Source organism: Ptiloglossa arizonensis, chromosome 5 (genome assembly GCF_051014685.1).
Source record: "Ptiloglossa arizonensis isolate GNS036 chromosome 5, iyPtiAriz1_principal, whole genome shotgun sequence".
In the NCBI taxonomy this organism is placed as follows: domain Eukaryota; kingdom Metazoa; phylum Arthropoda; class Insecta; order Hymenoptera; family Colletidae; genus Ptiloglossa; species Ptiloglossa arizonensis.
In genome coordinates, this window is record NC_135052.1 from 21,265,984 (window position 1) to 21,283,466 (window position 17,483).

A 17,483-nucleotide genomic window follows, 5' to 3' on the forward strand; every position below is an offset into this window, starting at 1 on the left:
AGAAGTTGCACGTAAATCTGTAAAAAAATGTCGAGTGAACGTTTCCTCGTTTCTTGCCCAATGAAAATTCAAATCCATCGGTTAGCGCGGTATTCGAGAAACCGTTGATCCAGCTTGAGAGGTTCAGTTTCTCTTGTGTGGCAAAGGAAGGACAAAGAACAACCATGGCTCCTCGTACGGTGAATTTAACGCGGAAACCCGTTTCGACTTTCACAACTGGCAACGGCTACGCTCGCTGTTTGTAGGTTTGACCATACACACCAACACCGTGGAACGAAATGAAACTCGAGTGTAGGTGTTGTACAAACTCCCGCTTCGATCAGTCGTTAACCCGAAAGAAGGATTAATCGGGAAACTTGATTATGGGAACATTTTTTTAACGCTTTTCGCATTCGTGGTGGTACCTCGGATTGGATAAGAATGAAACTCTTCGGTAACGACTTGGAACTTTGATTGGAGAATAATACATGAGAATGTAGAAAGAAGTGAATAATGGAAGAAAATTAGAGAAATTGATCTTTAGTGATATTTTGATCGATTGAATCGTAAACTACTGTTACCTGTTAATTTCAAATGTTGGGAAATAAACTGAGATAATACATCGAATGTAGAAAGATGTAAATAATGGAAGAAAAGAAGAGAAATTGATCTTTAGTGATATTTTGATCGATTGAATCGTAAAGTCCTGTTACCTGTTAATTTCAGATGTTGGAAAATAAATTGGAATAATACATCGAATGTAGAAAGAAGTGAATAATGGAAGAAAATTAGAGAAATTGATCTTTAGTGATATTTTGATCGATTGAATCGTAATCTTTTGTTATCTGTTCATCTCAGTTGTTAGAAAATAAAACTATGAATAGAAGATGTTTAGAAGGAAGAGGAGAAAATTATAAATGTTAGTAGTTGGATGTAAAATACTTTAGTATTGAAATACAAATTCTTGATTCGATACTTTTGGAATAGAATTTGCATTTTTACTTCCTTCGAAATAAATTAACATATTTATTCAGAATTCATATATTTAGATGTTTCTCGTACCGAAAGTGTATTTTTAAAGTTCCTATTAATTATTATTGTAAAATTTCCAAAAACACACTATCGAATGAACGCTCGACTTCTTCGTGGAATTCGAGATCATTTGCTCTCAGGGCCAACAAATGCACACAGTCTTTCAACGGTGGGATATATACTGAAATTTCACGAAATAATAAACCAGTCATTTTTTGCTCGGTTGTTTAATTCATTGATAAGTTATTACGTAAAGAATTATCATTTGGACTTTACCTAGCACACCTTAATTGAATAAGCAATCGATAGATAATATTCGTTCAAAGAAACTCAAACACAACATTTCCATCCATTTGTTTAAATCTCCTCGGAGATCAAAATTATAAAAAGAAATGTCGAAAATTGATCTAAAGTAAATAAATACGAAATTCCACATTTCTGTGCAAAAATTATTCTTACCGATTAGAAATAAATATCAAAAATTGATCTAAAGTAAATAAATAAGAAATTCCAAATATTCTCAAGGAAGACATTTCTGTGGAAAAATTATTCTTACCGATTAGAAATATATATCGAAAATTGATCTAAAGTAAATAAATACGAAATTCGAGATATTCTCAACAAAGACATTTCTGTGCAAAAATTATTCTTACCGATTAGAAATAAATATCGAAAATTGATCTAAAGTAAATAAATACGAAATTCCACGTATTCTCAAGGAAGAAATTTCTGTGCAAAAATTATTCTTACCGATTAGAAATAAATATCGAAAATTGATCTAAAGTAAATAAATATGAAATTCGAGATATTCTCAACAAAGACATTTCTGTGCAAAAATTATTCTTACCGATTAGAAATAAATATCAAGAATTGATCTAAAGTAAATAAATACTAAATTCCAAGTATTCTTAAGGAAGACATTTCTGTGCAAAAATTATTCTTACCGATTAGAAATAAATATCGAAAATTGATCTAAAGTAAATAAATACGAAATTCCACGTATTCTCAAGGAAGACATTTCTGTGCTAAAATTATTTTTACCGATCATTATTATTATTACTGATCCAATCGAGATTCTCCAACGTGAGAGGATAATTTTTGACGATAAACGTTTCGAAAATAAAAAACCAGACACGAAGATTCTCGAACCCGTTCGTCGAATCGGACGAAATGCGCTCCGATCGACAAACCAGTTTCGAAAGACTCCACTGAGGGACTCGTGACTGTTTCAGGTTCAGGAGCGTCTGGAGGATCCTCCTCTCCACGTGGAACCGGTATGCTCGTCCGTTTGTGACATCGTCGACGAGATTTGCCACGCGCTCCGTACGTCTATGAACGAGAACGCTCGCGAGTTAACACAGTTACTACGAACTTCGCACCTGAAGGCGCTCTTGGAGACACACGACGCCGTCGTGGAACGGAAGGAGGCACCTTCGAAGCCCCAACCACCACCACCGACGATGCCCATCAACGAGAGAACGGAAGCCGTCAGGATGGTCGGGCTGAGGAGACAGCCTGACGAACCACTGGTAAGATTTCATCCAAACCGAATCAAACCGGTACATGACACGGTATTTTTTGTGAAACTACTGTAAAATAATGAAGTATTTTATGTGGAATTACTGTAAAATAATGAAGTATTTTATGTGAAAGCATTGTGAAATAATTCACATTTTATGTGAAAGCACTGTAAAATAATGAAATATTTTATATGGAACTACTGTAAAATAATTCAGTATTTTATATGGAACTATTGTAAAATAATGAAGTATTTTATGTGAAACCACTATGAAATAATTCAGTATTTTATATGGAACTACTATAAAATAATTTAGTATTTTATATGAAAGCACTGTAAAATAATGAAGTATTTTATGTGAAATCACTGTGAAATAATTCAGTATTTTATATGGAACTACTGTACAATACAGTGTTTTTAAGGCAACCACTGTATAATAACCCAATGTTTTTAATGAAACCCATGTAAAACCCAGTGTTTTCAATAAAAACACTGTGAAACCCGGTATTTTCAATGAAAACACTGTATATTAACTAAGTATTTTCAATGAAAACACTGTATAATAACTAAGTATTTTCAATGAAAACACTGTATAATAACTAAGTATTTTCAATGAAAACACTGTATAATAACTAAGTATTTTCAATGAAAACACTGTATAGTAACTAAGTATTTTCAATGAAAACACTGTATAATAACTAAGTATTTTCAATGAAAACACTGTATAATAATCTAAAGTGTTCCATAAAATCAGTGTAGAATTTAGTGCTTCTCATAAACAATTGTAAAACCTAGTTTTCAATGAAACCACTGTAAAAATCAATATTTCTCGAAATCACTGTAAAATCACTATGAAAAAACTTCAAAAAATTTTCGAAAATCTTGCAATTCAAAAAGGTGCAGGAAGAATGTTTTAGTATAGAAAATTGTGGATAATTTAAACACATCTTTCTATTGATACACTGATCATTGGGGTTTAACAACTGTAGAGATATATTTTTTCTTTTATCATTTTAACTGCTTGAAAGTAATATCAATGACATTACGAAAAAAAAATTTATAAAAATTTCCAATTTCAAACGATCGTGTTCAGACAATTTGAAACAATAACTCTCTATTTTAATTATTTCATTAACTACATCTATTCCCATACACCTCTGTATTTTTCGTACTCAGTATAATTCAATAATTACTAGATTACACTTGACCATCGCGTCACGACGATAAGAATATCGAAAAAAAATATTTCCTAACCTTGAAATCTCAAAAAAAATACAATCTTCGAAAAATGTGTTCGTTCGTTACAATATTTACACCTTCCAAACAAATAATGTTTCTTCGTTCCCAAAGTGGTGAAGTAGGACGTGACACCTTATACAATAAAAATCGTTCGTAATATCGTTTCGACTCGCTTGAGTTTACACGAGCGGTAACACTTATCGAGGTTATCACAGCTGTGTTTTTATTTATTTCTATCGTCCGGTTCGGGAACTGGCGAGTTTGACAGCTTGAAAATGTCTACGTCGGCGTGAAGTTTCCACGCCGGTTCACGCCGCGTGGATATTTAGAAACGTGTTTATATTTCTGTTCGGCATCGTTCACTCGCTGGCAAACGAAGAAAGTGGCGAACGAGAAGGCACGTTCTGCGATCAACAAAGAAACAACCGTCCGTGGCGACTTTCTCGGTAGCCGATCCGCTTTTAGAGCCTCGCCATCCCGTCACGTGAGAGAATTCTCATTCAGAATCGAACCCGCCGCGTTCGCGCGAAGAAAAGACGGAAATGCCGCATGCAGTTCATAAATAATTCGAAACGTTTATTATCGCCGCAATCGCGATCCATGCGCCGCAGCACGTGGATACCCGAGATCCACGGCGTCTCCCGGGGGTGTCTGGTGTGTCTCCGTGAACCGGAGACGTAAACGAGTTGAAAGGAATCCGAAGTAATTGAAAAGGTTTAGTGGAATCTCGATGATCTCGATCTATCTTTGTAGAAAGAGAACAAACAGGAGTTAAAAATTGTTTGAAAGAGTTGAAAGGAATCTAAAGTAATTGAAAAGGTTTAGTGGGACGTCAATGATGATCTATCTTTGTAGAAAGAGAACAAACACGAGTTAAAAATTGTTTGAAAGAGTTGAAAGGAATCTAAAGTAATTGAAAAGGTCTAGTGGAACGTCAATGATGATCTATCTTTGTAGAAAGAGAACAAACACGAGTTAAAAATTGTTTGAAGGAATCTAAAGTAATTGAAAAGGTTTAGTGGATCATCAATGATGATCTATCTTTGTAGGAGAACAAACACGAGTCAACATTTTTTTGAAAGAGTTGGAAGTTATCCAAAATAATTGAAAAGGTTTAGTGGAATGTCAATGATGATCTATCTTTGTAGAAAGAGAACAAACACGAGTTAAAAATTGTTTGAAAGAGTTGAAAGGAATCTAAAGTAATTGAAAAGGTTTAGTGGGACGTCAATGATGATCTATCTTTGTAGAAAGAGAACAAACACGAGTTAAAAATTGTTTGAAGGAATCTAAAGTAATTGAAAAGGTTTAGTGGATCATCAATGATGATCTATCTTTGTAGGAGAACAAACACGAGTCAACATTTTTTTGAAAGAGTTGGAAGTTATCCAAAATAATTGAAAAGGTTTAGTGGAATGTCAATGATGATCTATCTTTGTAGAAAGAGAACAAACACGAGTTAAAAATTGTTTGAAAGAGTTGAAAGGAATCTAAAGTAATTGAAAAGGTTTAGTGGGACGTCAATGATGATCTATCTTTGTAGAAAGAGAACAAACACGAGTTAAAAATTGTTTGAAGGAATCTAAAGTAATTGAAATGGTTTAGTGGATCATCAATGATGATCTATCTTTGTAGGAGAACAAACACGAGTCAACATTTTTTTGAAAGAGTTGAAAGTTATCCAAAATAATTGAAAAGGTTTAGTGGAACGTCAATGATGATCTATCTTTGTAGAAAGAGAACAAACACGAGTTAAAAATTGTTTGAAAGAGTTGAAAGTTATCCAAAGTAACTGAAAAAGATCTTGATCTATCTTCACAGTAAAAGAAGAAACTAAAAATGCTAAGAAATTTTGATTTATTTGCTCTTGTCGATCTTTCTTTGGTAGTTAAGAGCAGAATCTGACAGAGATCTTGATTCGTATGTGCGAAAAAAATGTTTAACCTGTGATTCATCGAGACACGATTGTTCGTTTGAACAGTTTTCTACTTATAAATAATTCAAAGGAAACTTACAATTAGTATCGAGAAGAAGATTTTGATAGTGGCTATTTAACGACAAAAATGTGGAGCAATAAAAAGTTGGTTTTACTCTTTTGGAACAATTTTTATAAAAGTGAACACAAACATTTTTCATTTCATGTAGGATCTAGTAAATATATCTCAGTAAAAATGGTATAATGTTTGGAGCTGAAAAGTATAGTCCTGGAAGAAATTGTAGTTTCAGATTGTCATCTAAAATTAAGCAATATTAAATTTAGAATTCTTCCTAATACATAATTATTAAACCATAAAAAAGCACAAAAAAATACAAGTCCACAATCCGAATCCTATTTTCCTCTTATCAACAAATGATCAAACATTGTCCAACAAGATAAAAACTACCATACAAAACTTCATCGATCTAGAACTGTCTGATCTCGAACGAAATGCAAAAGTATTTTGCCAATGTATTCACATTTCCAAGGAACGCTTCGAAAAATCAATATTCATTTCGAGAGAAACAATTTATCATTCCCTCGACGCGTTAACAACGATTTGTTTGTATTCGACAGGAACACTTCATCCGATCGCGTTTATTTTCACTTGTTCGTATGTGCACAGGGTCTAACAGTGCAGGTCGATGAATCTGGCAACTTGATCATCGCCAGGATCCTAGGTGGCAGCACAGCTGCGCGTCAAGGACTCTTAAGGTCCGGCGAGGTGATCCTCGAGGTGAACGGTAAGGACGTTCGCAACCCCGAAGAGCTCCAGGAAGCCATTCATGAGGCTAAGGAGAACCTCACGTTGAAACTGGCACCTGGGATAGCCATCGATGCCAACCGTCCTTTGAAATCCACGGTGAGTCATTGATGATCCCACATTTTCATTTGAGATGCATCAGGATTTTATAAGTTAAATGGAAAATCTTTTAAAGTTGTCAAGAAATCAGAACTGAAAACCAAATGTGAAAGAAATGTTAGGCGTTTGTTGTGTCGTAGAGTAGAACCTCGATACTTGCACATTGTCTATTGCATTGTGGTGACTGATAGAAGGAATGGTGAGTGAACTTGGTGTTCACATCTTTCACTTGAAACACGAGTTAGAGATCAAACATGAGAAATAGATACTGGAGGAAAGGTAGTGGGGATAGTGGAAAATCTTTTAAAGTTAAGAAATGAGAATTAAAAACTAAATATGAAAGAAATGTTAGACGTTTGATGTGATGTAGAGTAGAACCTCGATACTTGCACATTGTCTATTGCATTGTGGTGACTGATAGAAGGAATGGTGAGTGAACTTGGTGTTTATATCTTTCACTTGAAACACGAGTGAGAGATCAAACATGAGAAATAGATAGTGGGAGAAAGGTAGTGGGGATAGTAGGACTCCTTTACCGGATTGGTTACCTCGATAGATGCACAAACGAAAGTAGTGGGGGAAAGTTAGTGGGGGTAGTAGGACTTCTTTATCGGATTAGTTACCTCGATAGATGCTTGAATCTCGATTCTTGCAGAAATTGTCACCCCTGTTTCTGTACAATTATCCATGTCCTGTTTCAGTAATATTTATACTCAATATTTAACTTATGTATCACTTTGGAGCTTCTAAATCATAGAATAACAAAAGTCACTTGCACAGACCCTTTAATTAATTCAAATGGCGTACAATCATTCTGAAGAAATCTTTATATAAAAAATCCTCGTTAACTAAATGTATTTTATTTCACACTTCGAGTAAAATTGTAATAAAATTGATACAGTTTTTGAAAATCGATAGACAAAATAGGAATTTTTGTATACTTCTTCGATGAAAGTAAAATTGTATAGAAAAATACATTCGTGTTAGAAATTAAACAAGATCTTTTCTTAATCCTCGTCAATTGATAATATCACTTATTTTTATAAATAAATAACCGAACAGTACTAATTTTCTTCAGCCGGGTGTCCTCTGTTGAATTTATGGTCAGTATTCAAAATGGCCATCGTTTATAGCAAGAAACTTAAAATAATGATGCTGGTATAGGTTTATAGAGATATAAAAGTATGTTTGAAAGTGTTTACAGAATCGGAAATTTATGTTTAGCTGGAATCAGACATAGTTATAGATCATGGCTTAATGGAATCCATCTCGCTCCAAGTTTTTGCAATCGTAACATAAAGGCAGCCATTCAAGACGCGTGGCGATGGTTGCAACTTGCAAGCAATCTCTCAGCACGAGTTTTTAAAGCAATTAGATTTAAGGCTACGAGTCTTTACAAATCGTTGATAAAATTTTGCCAAACATTGAGCTGTTTGATCAGTGTTCTAAATATAACATCGATGCTGAAAAAACAAATGAAGCAACACTTTGCGTCTTGCATACGCTCGTGTGTTTGCGGGTAAATAAATGGCAACGTAAATTGAATATGGAAGGATATTCGAATTAGGGGAACGCGTTTGTTAACAGACTTAACTACAATGCGCGCTAAATTGTCAAATTTTACAGTAAATATTGAATAAAAAATTCAAGAAGAGAAACAAAATTTTAGGGACAACTAGATGTGAAAAGTGTCGTAGAAAATGTGAAACGGATGATTGTGTAAAATTAGTCCCTTAAATAATCGACGATATATGTATATCAATATACAAAACAAATGAATGGGAAGTATTATTGAAAAAAGAAACATGAAAATTGGTAAAGCGTAGAAACCTGAACGGAACGGTTATAAAATACATTAGAAAATAAAAAAGCAAACGTACACGTAAACATTCAAATATTTTGCAAACTACATGTAAAAACGACACATAAGAAATCTAAAACGAGATGGAACAAAACACAATCTGCACTGGCATGAAGAATAAGTAGTACAAAGAGAAACGTAAAGTAAATCTTACGAACAATAAAATGAAAATGTATTGCAAACGAAATATTAATATAGTAAACACGATCCGGGAATCGTGGAACATTTCGCATAAAAAATACACAAAATGTGGTGCAAAGTATGTTTCGAAGTTGGAACCCAGAAACAGATGTTAAAAGCGTCATTTTCAAAAAATAAATGATCTCGAAAAAAATCTTTCAATTATTTGAAACAATTTAAGATTTGCGGGAACATCAATTTATAGAGAATACGATCTTTGCAAGCTTCGTGCGATTTGTTTAAACATTTTCAACTTTAACCTCGTCAAGGGTAAATTATTCCGTTTGAAATAAACAAAAATTCAAACTCGTGTCGACCAATATGATCAAAAAGAGTGAAACGTGAGTATAAAGATGATAAACGCTAAAAGTCAATAGCGATCAAGTGATAAACGAAATAAGTGTCAAAATACACAATTTAACACATCGGTTGTTCAATTCTTCAAAATATCATTGGCTACAAAAAAAAAGATTTTCCATTGTACGAATTTCATTCTATTTTTCGAAAAAAAAAATGATGTCTCGATTATTTATCCAAACGTAAAATAATTGCTACTCAAAGCTAAAATTAGTGATAGAACTTACAGAGCAAGTAGATGACTCTAAAATTGTTCTTACCCAATCCTTGATCACAATGCAATTAAAGATTAAAAAGAAGAACCATAGTGTGTAATTATTGGGTTGTTCGGAAAGTAATTTCGTTTTGTTTTCTTGTAAAAATGAAACACGATTTTTTTAAAGTGTATAAACATTTTATCAAATGATATATCCTCCATTTTGGAAAACGAAATGACCCAATATAATAGTGCCTAAGTGGTGAATCATCCATCTAAAAATGGACTCTGAGTTTTAGAAATTTACCCTCAATAATTTCCATTGCAGTGTTACATGAGGGCACTCTTCGACTATGATCCGTCAGAAGACACCCTGCTACCTTGTAGGGAGATAGGACTGCCCTTTCAGAAAGGTGACGTGCTGCAGATCGTGGACCAAGCAGATCCAAACTGGTGGCAAGCTCGAAGAGTGGAAGGAGATGGCCTCGGTCCACCTGGTCTCATCCCATCCCTGGAACTCGAAGAACGAAGAAAAGCGTTCGTGCCACCCGAAGCAGACTTTGTTCACAAGATCAGCATCTGCGGGACCAGGATTTCGAAAAAGAAAAAGAGGAAGATGTACCAATCGAAATCAAACGGCGAGTTCGATGGCGCAGAACTACTTCTATACGAAGAAGTAGCCAGAATGCCGCCATTCAGGCGCAAGACGTTGGCTCTCGTTGGTCCGAGAGGTGTTGGTCGCAGGACGTTGAAAAACAGGCTGATCAACAGCGATCCTGAGAAGTTTGGCACCATCGTTCCGTGTAAGAATCGTAATCCATTTTATATCAACATTTTGCAAGATATTTACAAAGTGGAAGAATTAATACGAAAGTACTTCCTTTTTTATAAAATATCTTTTATACTAAAGTCACTCAAAAGTTACCTACTTCACTAGGATTCTAGATAGTTCACAAATGAACGGTAGATTTAAATAATCATATAAAATTTTAATCGATTAAAACGAATACCGACAAATTGTAGGTTTATTTCAGTTGCAGAAAATTTTGAGGTTAAAAGAAATTAATAATCGAAGTAAAATATACATAGACGAAAATTTGACGAGTAAAATAATATGTAACATGTTTCGTCAAACGTGTAGTTTGACAAATGTGGACAATTGAAAAATCGCTATTCATTTCTGAACTAGAAACTATTGTTTGGGTATTCTGATATTCAGCTTCGTAAACTGTGAGGTAACCACAGACAGAAAATATTGACCGCTGAAGGTCAGTCACACAGCTATCCCCACTCTAACCGCTTACTCCGCCCCTCGACTCTTGGCGCCACTCACTGTGTTTAAGACGATCGTTACCACGCGTCAATACGTGTACGAAGATTACTTTTGACTTAATATTCTCGTAAATGAATAAAGTACAGATCAGTGACATATGTACGACACATTGTTCAGAATATTCACTTGGTCTATTTAATACATTTTATTTCCTACTTATAGAAAATTATTGACTATAACTTACACTACATTGAATATAATTGCCAGAAATATAACATTGTCCATAGCGGACTTATATATTGTAACTTACAACCTCCAACATTTTGTCAATTGAAAAGTGAAATTGATACTAATCAGAATCATAAAATACGAACCTGTAACTATATTCTCCGTCTCTTAAATATAGAGGCAAACTACAAATAGCGTAAAAGTGGGGGTAGAGCTTAACATGTTGAGACTAACCTTGAGCGAACAATATTACCTATCCATAATATATTGCGTTGTTTGGAAAGTCATTTCGTTTTTTTTTTTTTTTTTTTTTTTGTGAAAATGAAACACGATTTTTTTAGAGTGTATAAACATTTTATTAAATCGTATATTCTCCATTTTGGAAAAGGAAATAACTTTCCGAACAACTCCATAATATAACGCGATCCATCGAACTGTTGGTAAGTTCGGTACCACGTGAATAATTTTCGAAGTGAAAAAAATCAATCGGTCCACATTTCGAGTTCTTCGATTCACAAAATGAACACATACGAGTAAACAGAGCAGAAAAATTCCTAATCTCGATTACATTTACACTCGTTATCGTTTTGCATCGTGAATTAACAATTTAAAAATATTTTTTACATTTAGACACATCACGACCACCCAGAGTGCTCGAAGAAGACGGCAAGAGCTATTGGTTCACCGATCGCGAAGCGATGGAAACCGATATCAGGGAGCACCGTTATCTCGAGTACGGGGAGCACGGCGGCCATTTGTATGGCACCAAACTGGACTCTGTACGCGACCTAATCAGAGCTGGAAAAATGTGCGTTCTGGACTGTAGTCCAGCCGCGTTGAAAATCCTACACAACAGTACGGAATTCATGCCGTACGTCATCTTCATAGCTGCGCCGGGAATGGAACAATTGAAGTGTTTGTACGACCTTGGGAGATCGACCGGGGCGAGCAGTCGAAATTTAACGGTAATTAGAATAGGCCAGAATAATTTTTTTTTTTTACCAATATAAAGAATATTACTTTCTTTTATTTTTTCTATGAATCGTACGAGTAATGTTGTCGAGAATGCAACTACCTTCCATGAGTGAAACTTTTCGTTAAACATTTCGTACTGGCTCGGCATTATTATTGAAACAATCGGGAAACTTCCGACCGGTAACGTTGGTTCTTCAGGTTCGAAATAGTTCGATTTTTGGCTCGTCGCGGGTTACGAGTGTTCGTTCGAGGTCACTTCCAGTGACGGGGACGTTCGGTGGGGGTACGCTCCCGGTGACCTTGAACGGCCAATTCATTCCGCGGCAACCCACACTTCTGAATTTTCTATCTCTATCGAAGGTAACAGCGTTAGAGACTCTATAAATAATGCGACTAGTTCGAAACTTTTTACACACGATCTCGGAGAGTGGCTAACATTGTTTCACACAATGAACAATCATTCGAAACAATATTTATTCGTTGATAAACGATAAACTTTTATCGTGTCGTTCGTAACGGAATTTCTTCGAATAAAATTGAATTTCCAACTTGCTGATCTTGCACGCCAATTGTTAACTTCTTTTCTATTGTATCGTCGCAGATAAGATTTGCACGCTTACGACAAAAGAGCAGAACCGCCCATGAAACGGTTTTGATAAATCGGAAGACACTCGAATAATCAAACAAAGCCCGCGAAATATTCAAATATTCGAGCAATGATATTTGAAGAAACAACGTCACCGTTTCGAAAGTTACCCAAACAAGCAGCAACGGTAGCCAAAACTTTGCGATTCGGTAATTCGAGTGTTTGCAACAAGCTAGTTAAATATTATCTCTTCTAAACGATGTTTCCCCGCTTATAGTTACGTTCGCGTGGGACGATCGGGAATCGCAAACAAATTCCCCGGTAACGGCTCCCCGTTAGAGATTCTGGCCTCTTCGAATCAAACGGAAACGTGAAGAACCGAGAAACAATTTTCCCGCTTTACGACGTGATATCTCGACGATAACGATAAATCGGAAAACGGAAATACGGTAGACGTTGCATTTGAATCGAACACGTCGCCATCAAATACGTTTTACGATCGCAGCGTTTTCGGATCCCCTGCTTGCCAGTCTGTTTGCAGTCGTCGTGTAATTTAGTTTACTGTAAATGTTGGGCATGCACTTCCGTTTCATCGTAACGATCCGACGATTGGTTTGGTTCCCGAAACGTTTCGTACCATTCCCTTGAACTTGATTATCGAAAACCGGTCACAGTTCTTGTCTGCGTTGCTCGAATATCTCTACTCGCTCACGTACCACAATTCACCGTCCAGTTTACGTAGCGTTTCTTCATTTAATCTTTCGTATGTATTTGATGTTGGCTTTGCTAGTTTGACCGCCAGAGTTCCATCAGGTACAGCTCGAGGAGAGCCAGGACGCTGGAGTCCCTTGCATCGTTGTACGAGGTTTGTATTGCATGAATTATCATTTCACTTTGTTTCACTGTGGTAGCGTAACCTAGTCGTAGACGTGTAGCGTACTTGCTTTTAGGTCGTTATTAATCGTCGTTAGTGTGTATCGTAGAACACTGTACTGCTACACTTCTTTTTTTTTTCTCTCTTCGTATTTGCGACGAAACATTTACGAAAATATGTTAATACCATTTGTACTCACGATACCGAGTTAGGTACCGATGTAATTAATTTTCGTGTCCCTCGATAGTTTATTAACTGAAATTTCGATCACTTACACGATCGCGTGAAATTTATTTCGTAAAAATTACAAAAAAATATCCAAGATTGACACACATTAAATAATTACAAAGGATTTGTGTTACAAGATATCATCACCGAACGAATAGGAACAGTTAACCCCTAAATGCAATTTTTTTACGCGCGTACTATAGAAGCACCAAAGACTACCTAACCTTGAACCTCTTTCAAAGTACAAAATTATAAAAAAAATATTCAAAATTAACGCACAAAAGATGCGTGTTACAAGATATCATCACCGAACGAATAAGCACAGTTAACTACTAAATGCAATCTTTTCGCACGCGTACTGTACCAAAGACCAACTAAGCTTGAACCTCTTTCAAAGTACAAAATTACAAAAAAATACCCAAGATTGACACACATCAAACAATTAAAAAAGATTTGTGTTACAAGATATCATCACCGAACGAATAGGACCAGTTAACCCCTAAATGCAATCTTTTTACGCGCGTACTATAGAAGCACTAAAGACCAACTAACCTTGAACCTCTTTCAGAGTACAAAATTACAAAAAAATACCCAAGATTGACACACATCAAACAATTAAAAAAGATTTGTGTTACAAGATATCATCACCGAACGAATAGGACCAGTTAACCCCTAATTGCAATCTTTTCGCGCGCGTACTGTAGAAGCACCAAAGACCAACTAACCTTGAACCTCTTTCAAAGTACAAAATTATAAAAAAAATATTCAAAATTAACACACAAAAGATGCGTGTTACAAGATATCATCACTGAACGAATAAGAACAGTTAACTCCTAAATGCAATCTTTTCGCGCGCGTACTGTACCAAAGACCAACGAACCTTGAACCTCTTTCAGAGTACAAAATTACAAAAAAAGTACCCAAGATTGACACACATCAAACAATTAAAAAAGATTTGTGTTACAAGATATCATCACCGAACGAATAGGACCAGTTAACCCTTAAATGCAATCTTTTCGCGCGCGTACTGTAGAAGCACCAAATACCCACCACTCCTGACTCTCGATCCTCCTCCCAGCACCTACTCGACTGTAAATTATCACCGCACACGTGACAGAAAGATATGTAAATTGAAATGCACCGCGAGAGTGTCGCTCCAACGTCAATAAACCCTGTTGCAAATCGTCCGAGACTAAACGACTGAACTTGGCCGACAGGAGGACGACCTGAAGTCCACACTGGAGGAGTCGGCAGCGCTGCAACGCGCGTACGAGAAATACATCGACCTGGTGATCGTGAACGAGGACTTCGACAACACCTTCAGGCAGGTGATCGCCGCGTTGGATGCGTTGGCCACCGAGCACCAATGGGTCCCTGTGAACTGGATCTACTAACCACCAACCGGACCAACGTGCGGTTCTCGCGATCGAAACGCCACGTTCCGTTCGAGAAACGAGCAAACGAATCATTACTGCCCCGTGGAACAACGCGACAACGACGACCTTCGTAGCAACACGTGTTCGTCGAACTACGAGTTGTGTGTATCGTCGTACGCGATTGTGTATCCCCGCAGCACTTGTACTGTCACGTGCGATACAAAGGTTTCGTAAGGTCGTACTATATGTATAGAGAGTTTAGTGTGTTTGTATATTGTCTCGATTGAGTGTATATACATTGATTCAAGCGGTACACTCGATGGACGAGTGCAGGAATCTTTTACAAACGAGCGCAGCAAACACGTTCCTCTTCAGCGCGAGGTGTATTCGCAACACGATACGAACGTGTCCCATTTTACTTCTGTTCAGAGATGTTGCATCCGGTGTTACGAAGGTCGGCGAGATTGTCCTCGCGGCAACCTCTTTATCGCCGTTTCTAGCAAGTACAATCATAGCATTTACGTTACTTTCGTTTTAGGTTTACGAAACGACCCGTTCCTACCGTCAGAATTCGATCATTTTCGTTACACGTGCTCGTGAATAACAAGTGTTGGTCACCAGTTAAGAGTCCACTAATAGATAGTGGGGAAACGATACATCGAGAAATCGTAAATCAACGATCGAAAGCGACTCGATCGTACTCCAGTCTACAGTTCGCGTCTGAGAAGATTGCAGTCGAGGTCACGGCTGCTCCCATTCGTCGAGCGCGAGTGTACAGCTGTCTGAACGAATAGAACCCTTTCTAACTACGGATGCAATCTTCTCAGACGCGCACTGTACAAGAGTGTGTACACACGAAACTTTTTGCACCGAACTATACACCAAACGTTCCAGGATGAGTGCCTGTTGAAAGAACGCCTAAAGTACTGTTGTGTATTTTTATTAACTTTTCTCGTAGTTATTTTCAAGGTTAATTTTTTCAAATAGAATATATTTTTTTTTTTCAACGATATTCTGTCAGACGAAGTACCATAGATACTTCCATAAGGTACCATAAATTCATCAAAGTACCATGAAACTGAAATTATTTAAATTATTTATTTCAAGGTCGACTTAATTTTTTCAAATAGAACATATTTTCTTTTTTCAACGATATTCTGTCAGACGAAGTACCATAGATACTTCCATAAGGTACCATAAATTCATCAAAGTACCATGAAACTGAAATTATTTAAATTATTTATTTCAAGGTCGACTTAATTTTTTCAAATAAAACATTTTTTTTTTTCAACGATATTCTGTCAGACGAAGTACCATAGATACTTCCATAAGGTACCATAAATTCATCAAAGTACCATGAAACTGAAATTATTTAAATTATTTATTTCAAGGTCGACTTAATTTTTTCAAATAGAATATAGTTTCTTTTTTCATCGACATTCTGTCAGACGAGGGAAGACGAGTTCATCAAAGTACCATAAAACTGAAATTATTTATTTCAAGGTCGACTCAATTTTTCCAAATAGAATACAATAGTTTCTTTTTTCATCGACATTCTGTCAGACGAAGGAAAACGAATTCATCAAAGTACCATGAAACTGAAATTATTTAAATTATTTATTTCAAGGTCGACTTCATTTTTTCAAATAGAATACAATAGTTTCTTTTTTCATCGACATTCTGTCAGACAAAGGAAGACGAGTTCATCAAAGTACCATAAAACTGAAATTATTTATTTCAAGGTCGACTCAATTTTTCCAAAAACGATACAATATTTCCTTTTTCATCGACATTCTGTCAAACAAAGGAAGACGAATTCAGCGAAGTACGAGAAAACGTGACAGCCTGAAATTATTTAACAGAACACCGTGTCATACATTCCCCTTGTACCATTCAAGACGAGAAAGTATTTAATAGGCATCGAATGGGTCGATAAAAGTAAACATTAGACCGCCGTCCAATTAATTTTAGGATACGCCTAGTTTATAATTTCTCTCGAACCACGAGCCTGCATATATTTACGCGCGTTTATTTACCGTAAGGTTTACTTTAGTTCTTTTATATAGATACATTACAAATATTACGTATTCTGTAATTCATGTACCGCTCGTGCACGCTGAACGTATTCCTGGCATAGAGTGCCTTAATAGCGCAGCCCGAGATTGTCTTATATAGACGAGAGTTTTACGTAAGGAACACGTCAAGTAACACGGTTTTTTCTAATGCTCTGACCACGTATGCACGCGGTAACGCACGGCCATTGCGGATTTCTGTACGCGCGACCGATCGGTAGCATACACCAATCCTGTCGCGTTCATATACGGAAGAATAAAGTTTATCGAGTGTTTGTTACGAATTTGAATCGATAGTACCCTATTCGCCATCTCCAATGTCCCTGATAATCGTTCATCGACGACGATCGATGAATATTTATCTGATGCTCGATTTACCAAACTTACAATTGATTCACCGTACATTAAGTGTACAAATCTCAATCCTTGAATTAATTCAATTACGATACTTATATAAACTACACTTTGTCCAATCACATTGAGATATTGAAGTACGCGTGTAAAACATTGAAACAGTAGAACCCGAGTATCTAGCCAACATAACCTTTTAAAGAACGATAATATACGCGTAGGAATTTAAGACAGTATTAGAAACAGAACATTAGATATTGCACGCTTTTTTCTCGTTCCAATTCAATATACTTCCATAAGAGTCTCGTGGTAAATAA

The 17,483-nt window shown here is 36.1% G+C and overlaps 1 protein-coding gene across 2 annotated transcripts in view; it reads left to right on the plus strand.

The window, feature by feature from the left end:
* Vari (MAGUK p55 subfamily member vari) overlaps positions 1-17,090 on the plus strand; it is a 51,130-nt gene extending 34,040 nt beyond the window's left edge. For both annotated transcript variants that reach the window (XM_076310957.1, XM_076310958.1), the window contains 6 exons: positions 2,244-2,540; positions 6,373-6,609; positions 9,532-10,006; positions 11,335-11,669; positions 13,056-13,130; positions 14,585-17,090. In XM_076310957.1, coding sequence (XP_076167072.1) covers positions 2,244-2,540; positions 6,373-6,609; positions 9,532-10,006; positions 11,335-11,669; positions 13,056-13,130; positions 14,585-14,761 — 1,596 coding nt within the window. In that variant the 3' untranslated portion in view covers positions 14,762-17,090. The remainder of the gene's footprint in view (positions 1-2,243; positions 2,541-6,372; positions 6,610-9,531; positions 10,007-11,334; positions 11,670-13,055; positions 13,131-14,584) is intronic.
* The last annotated feature ends 393 nt before the right edge of the window (positions 17,091-17,483 follow it).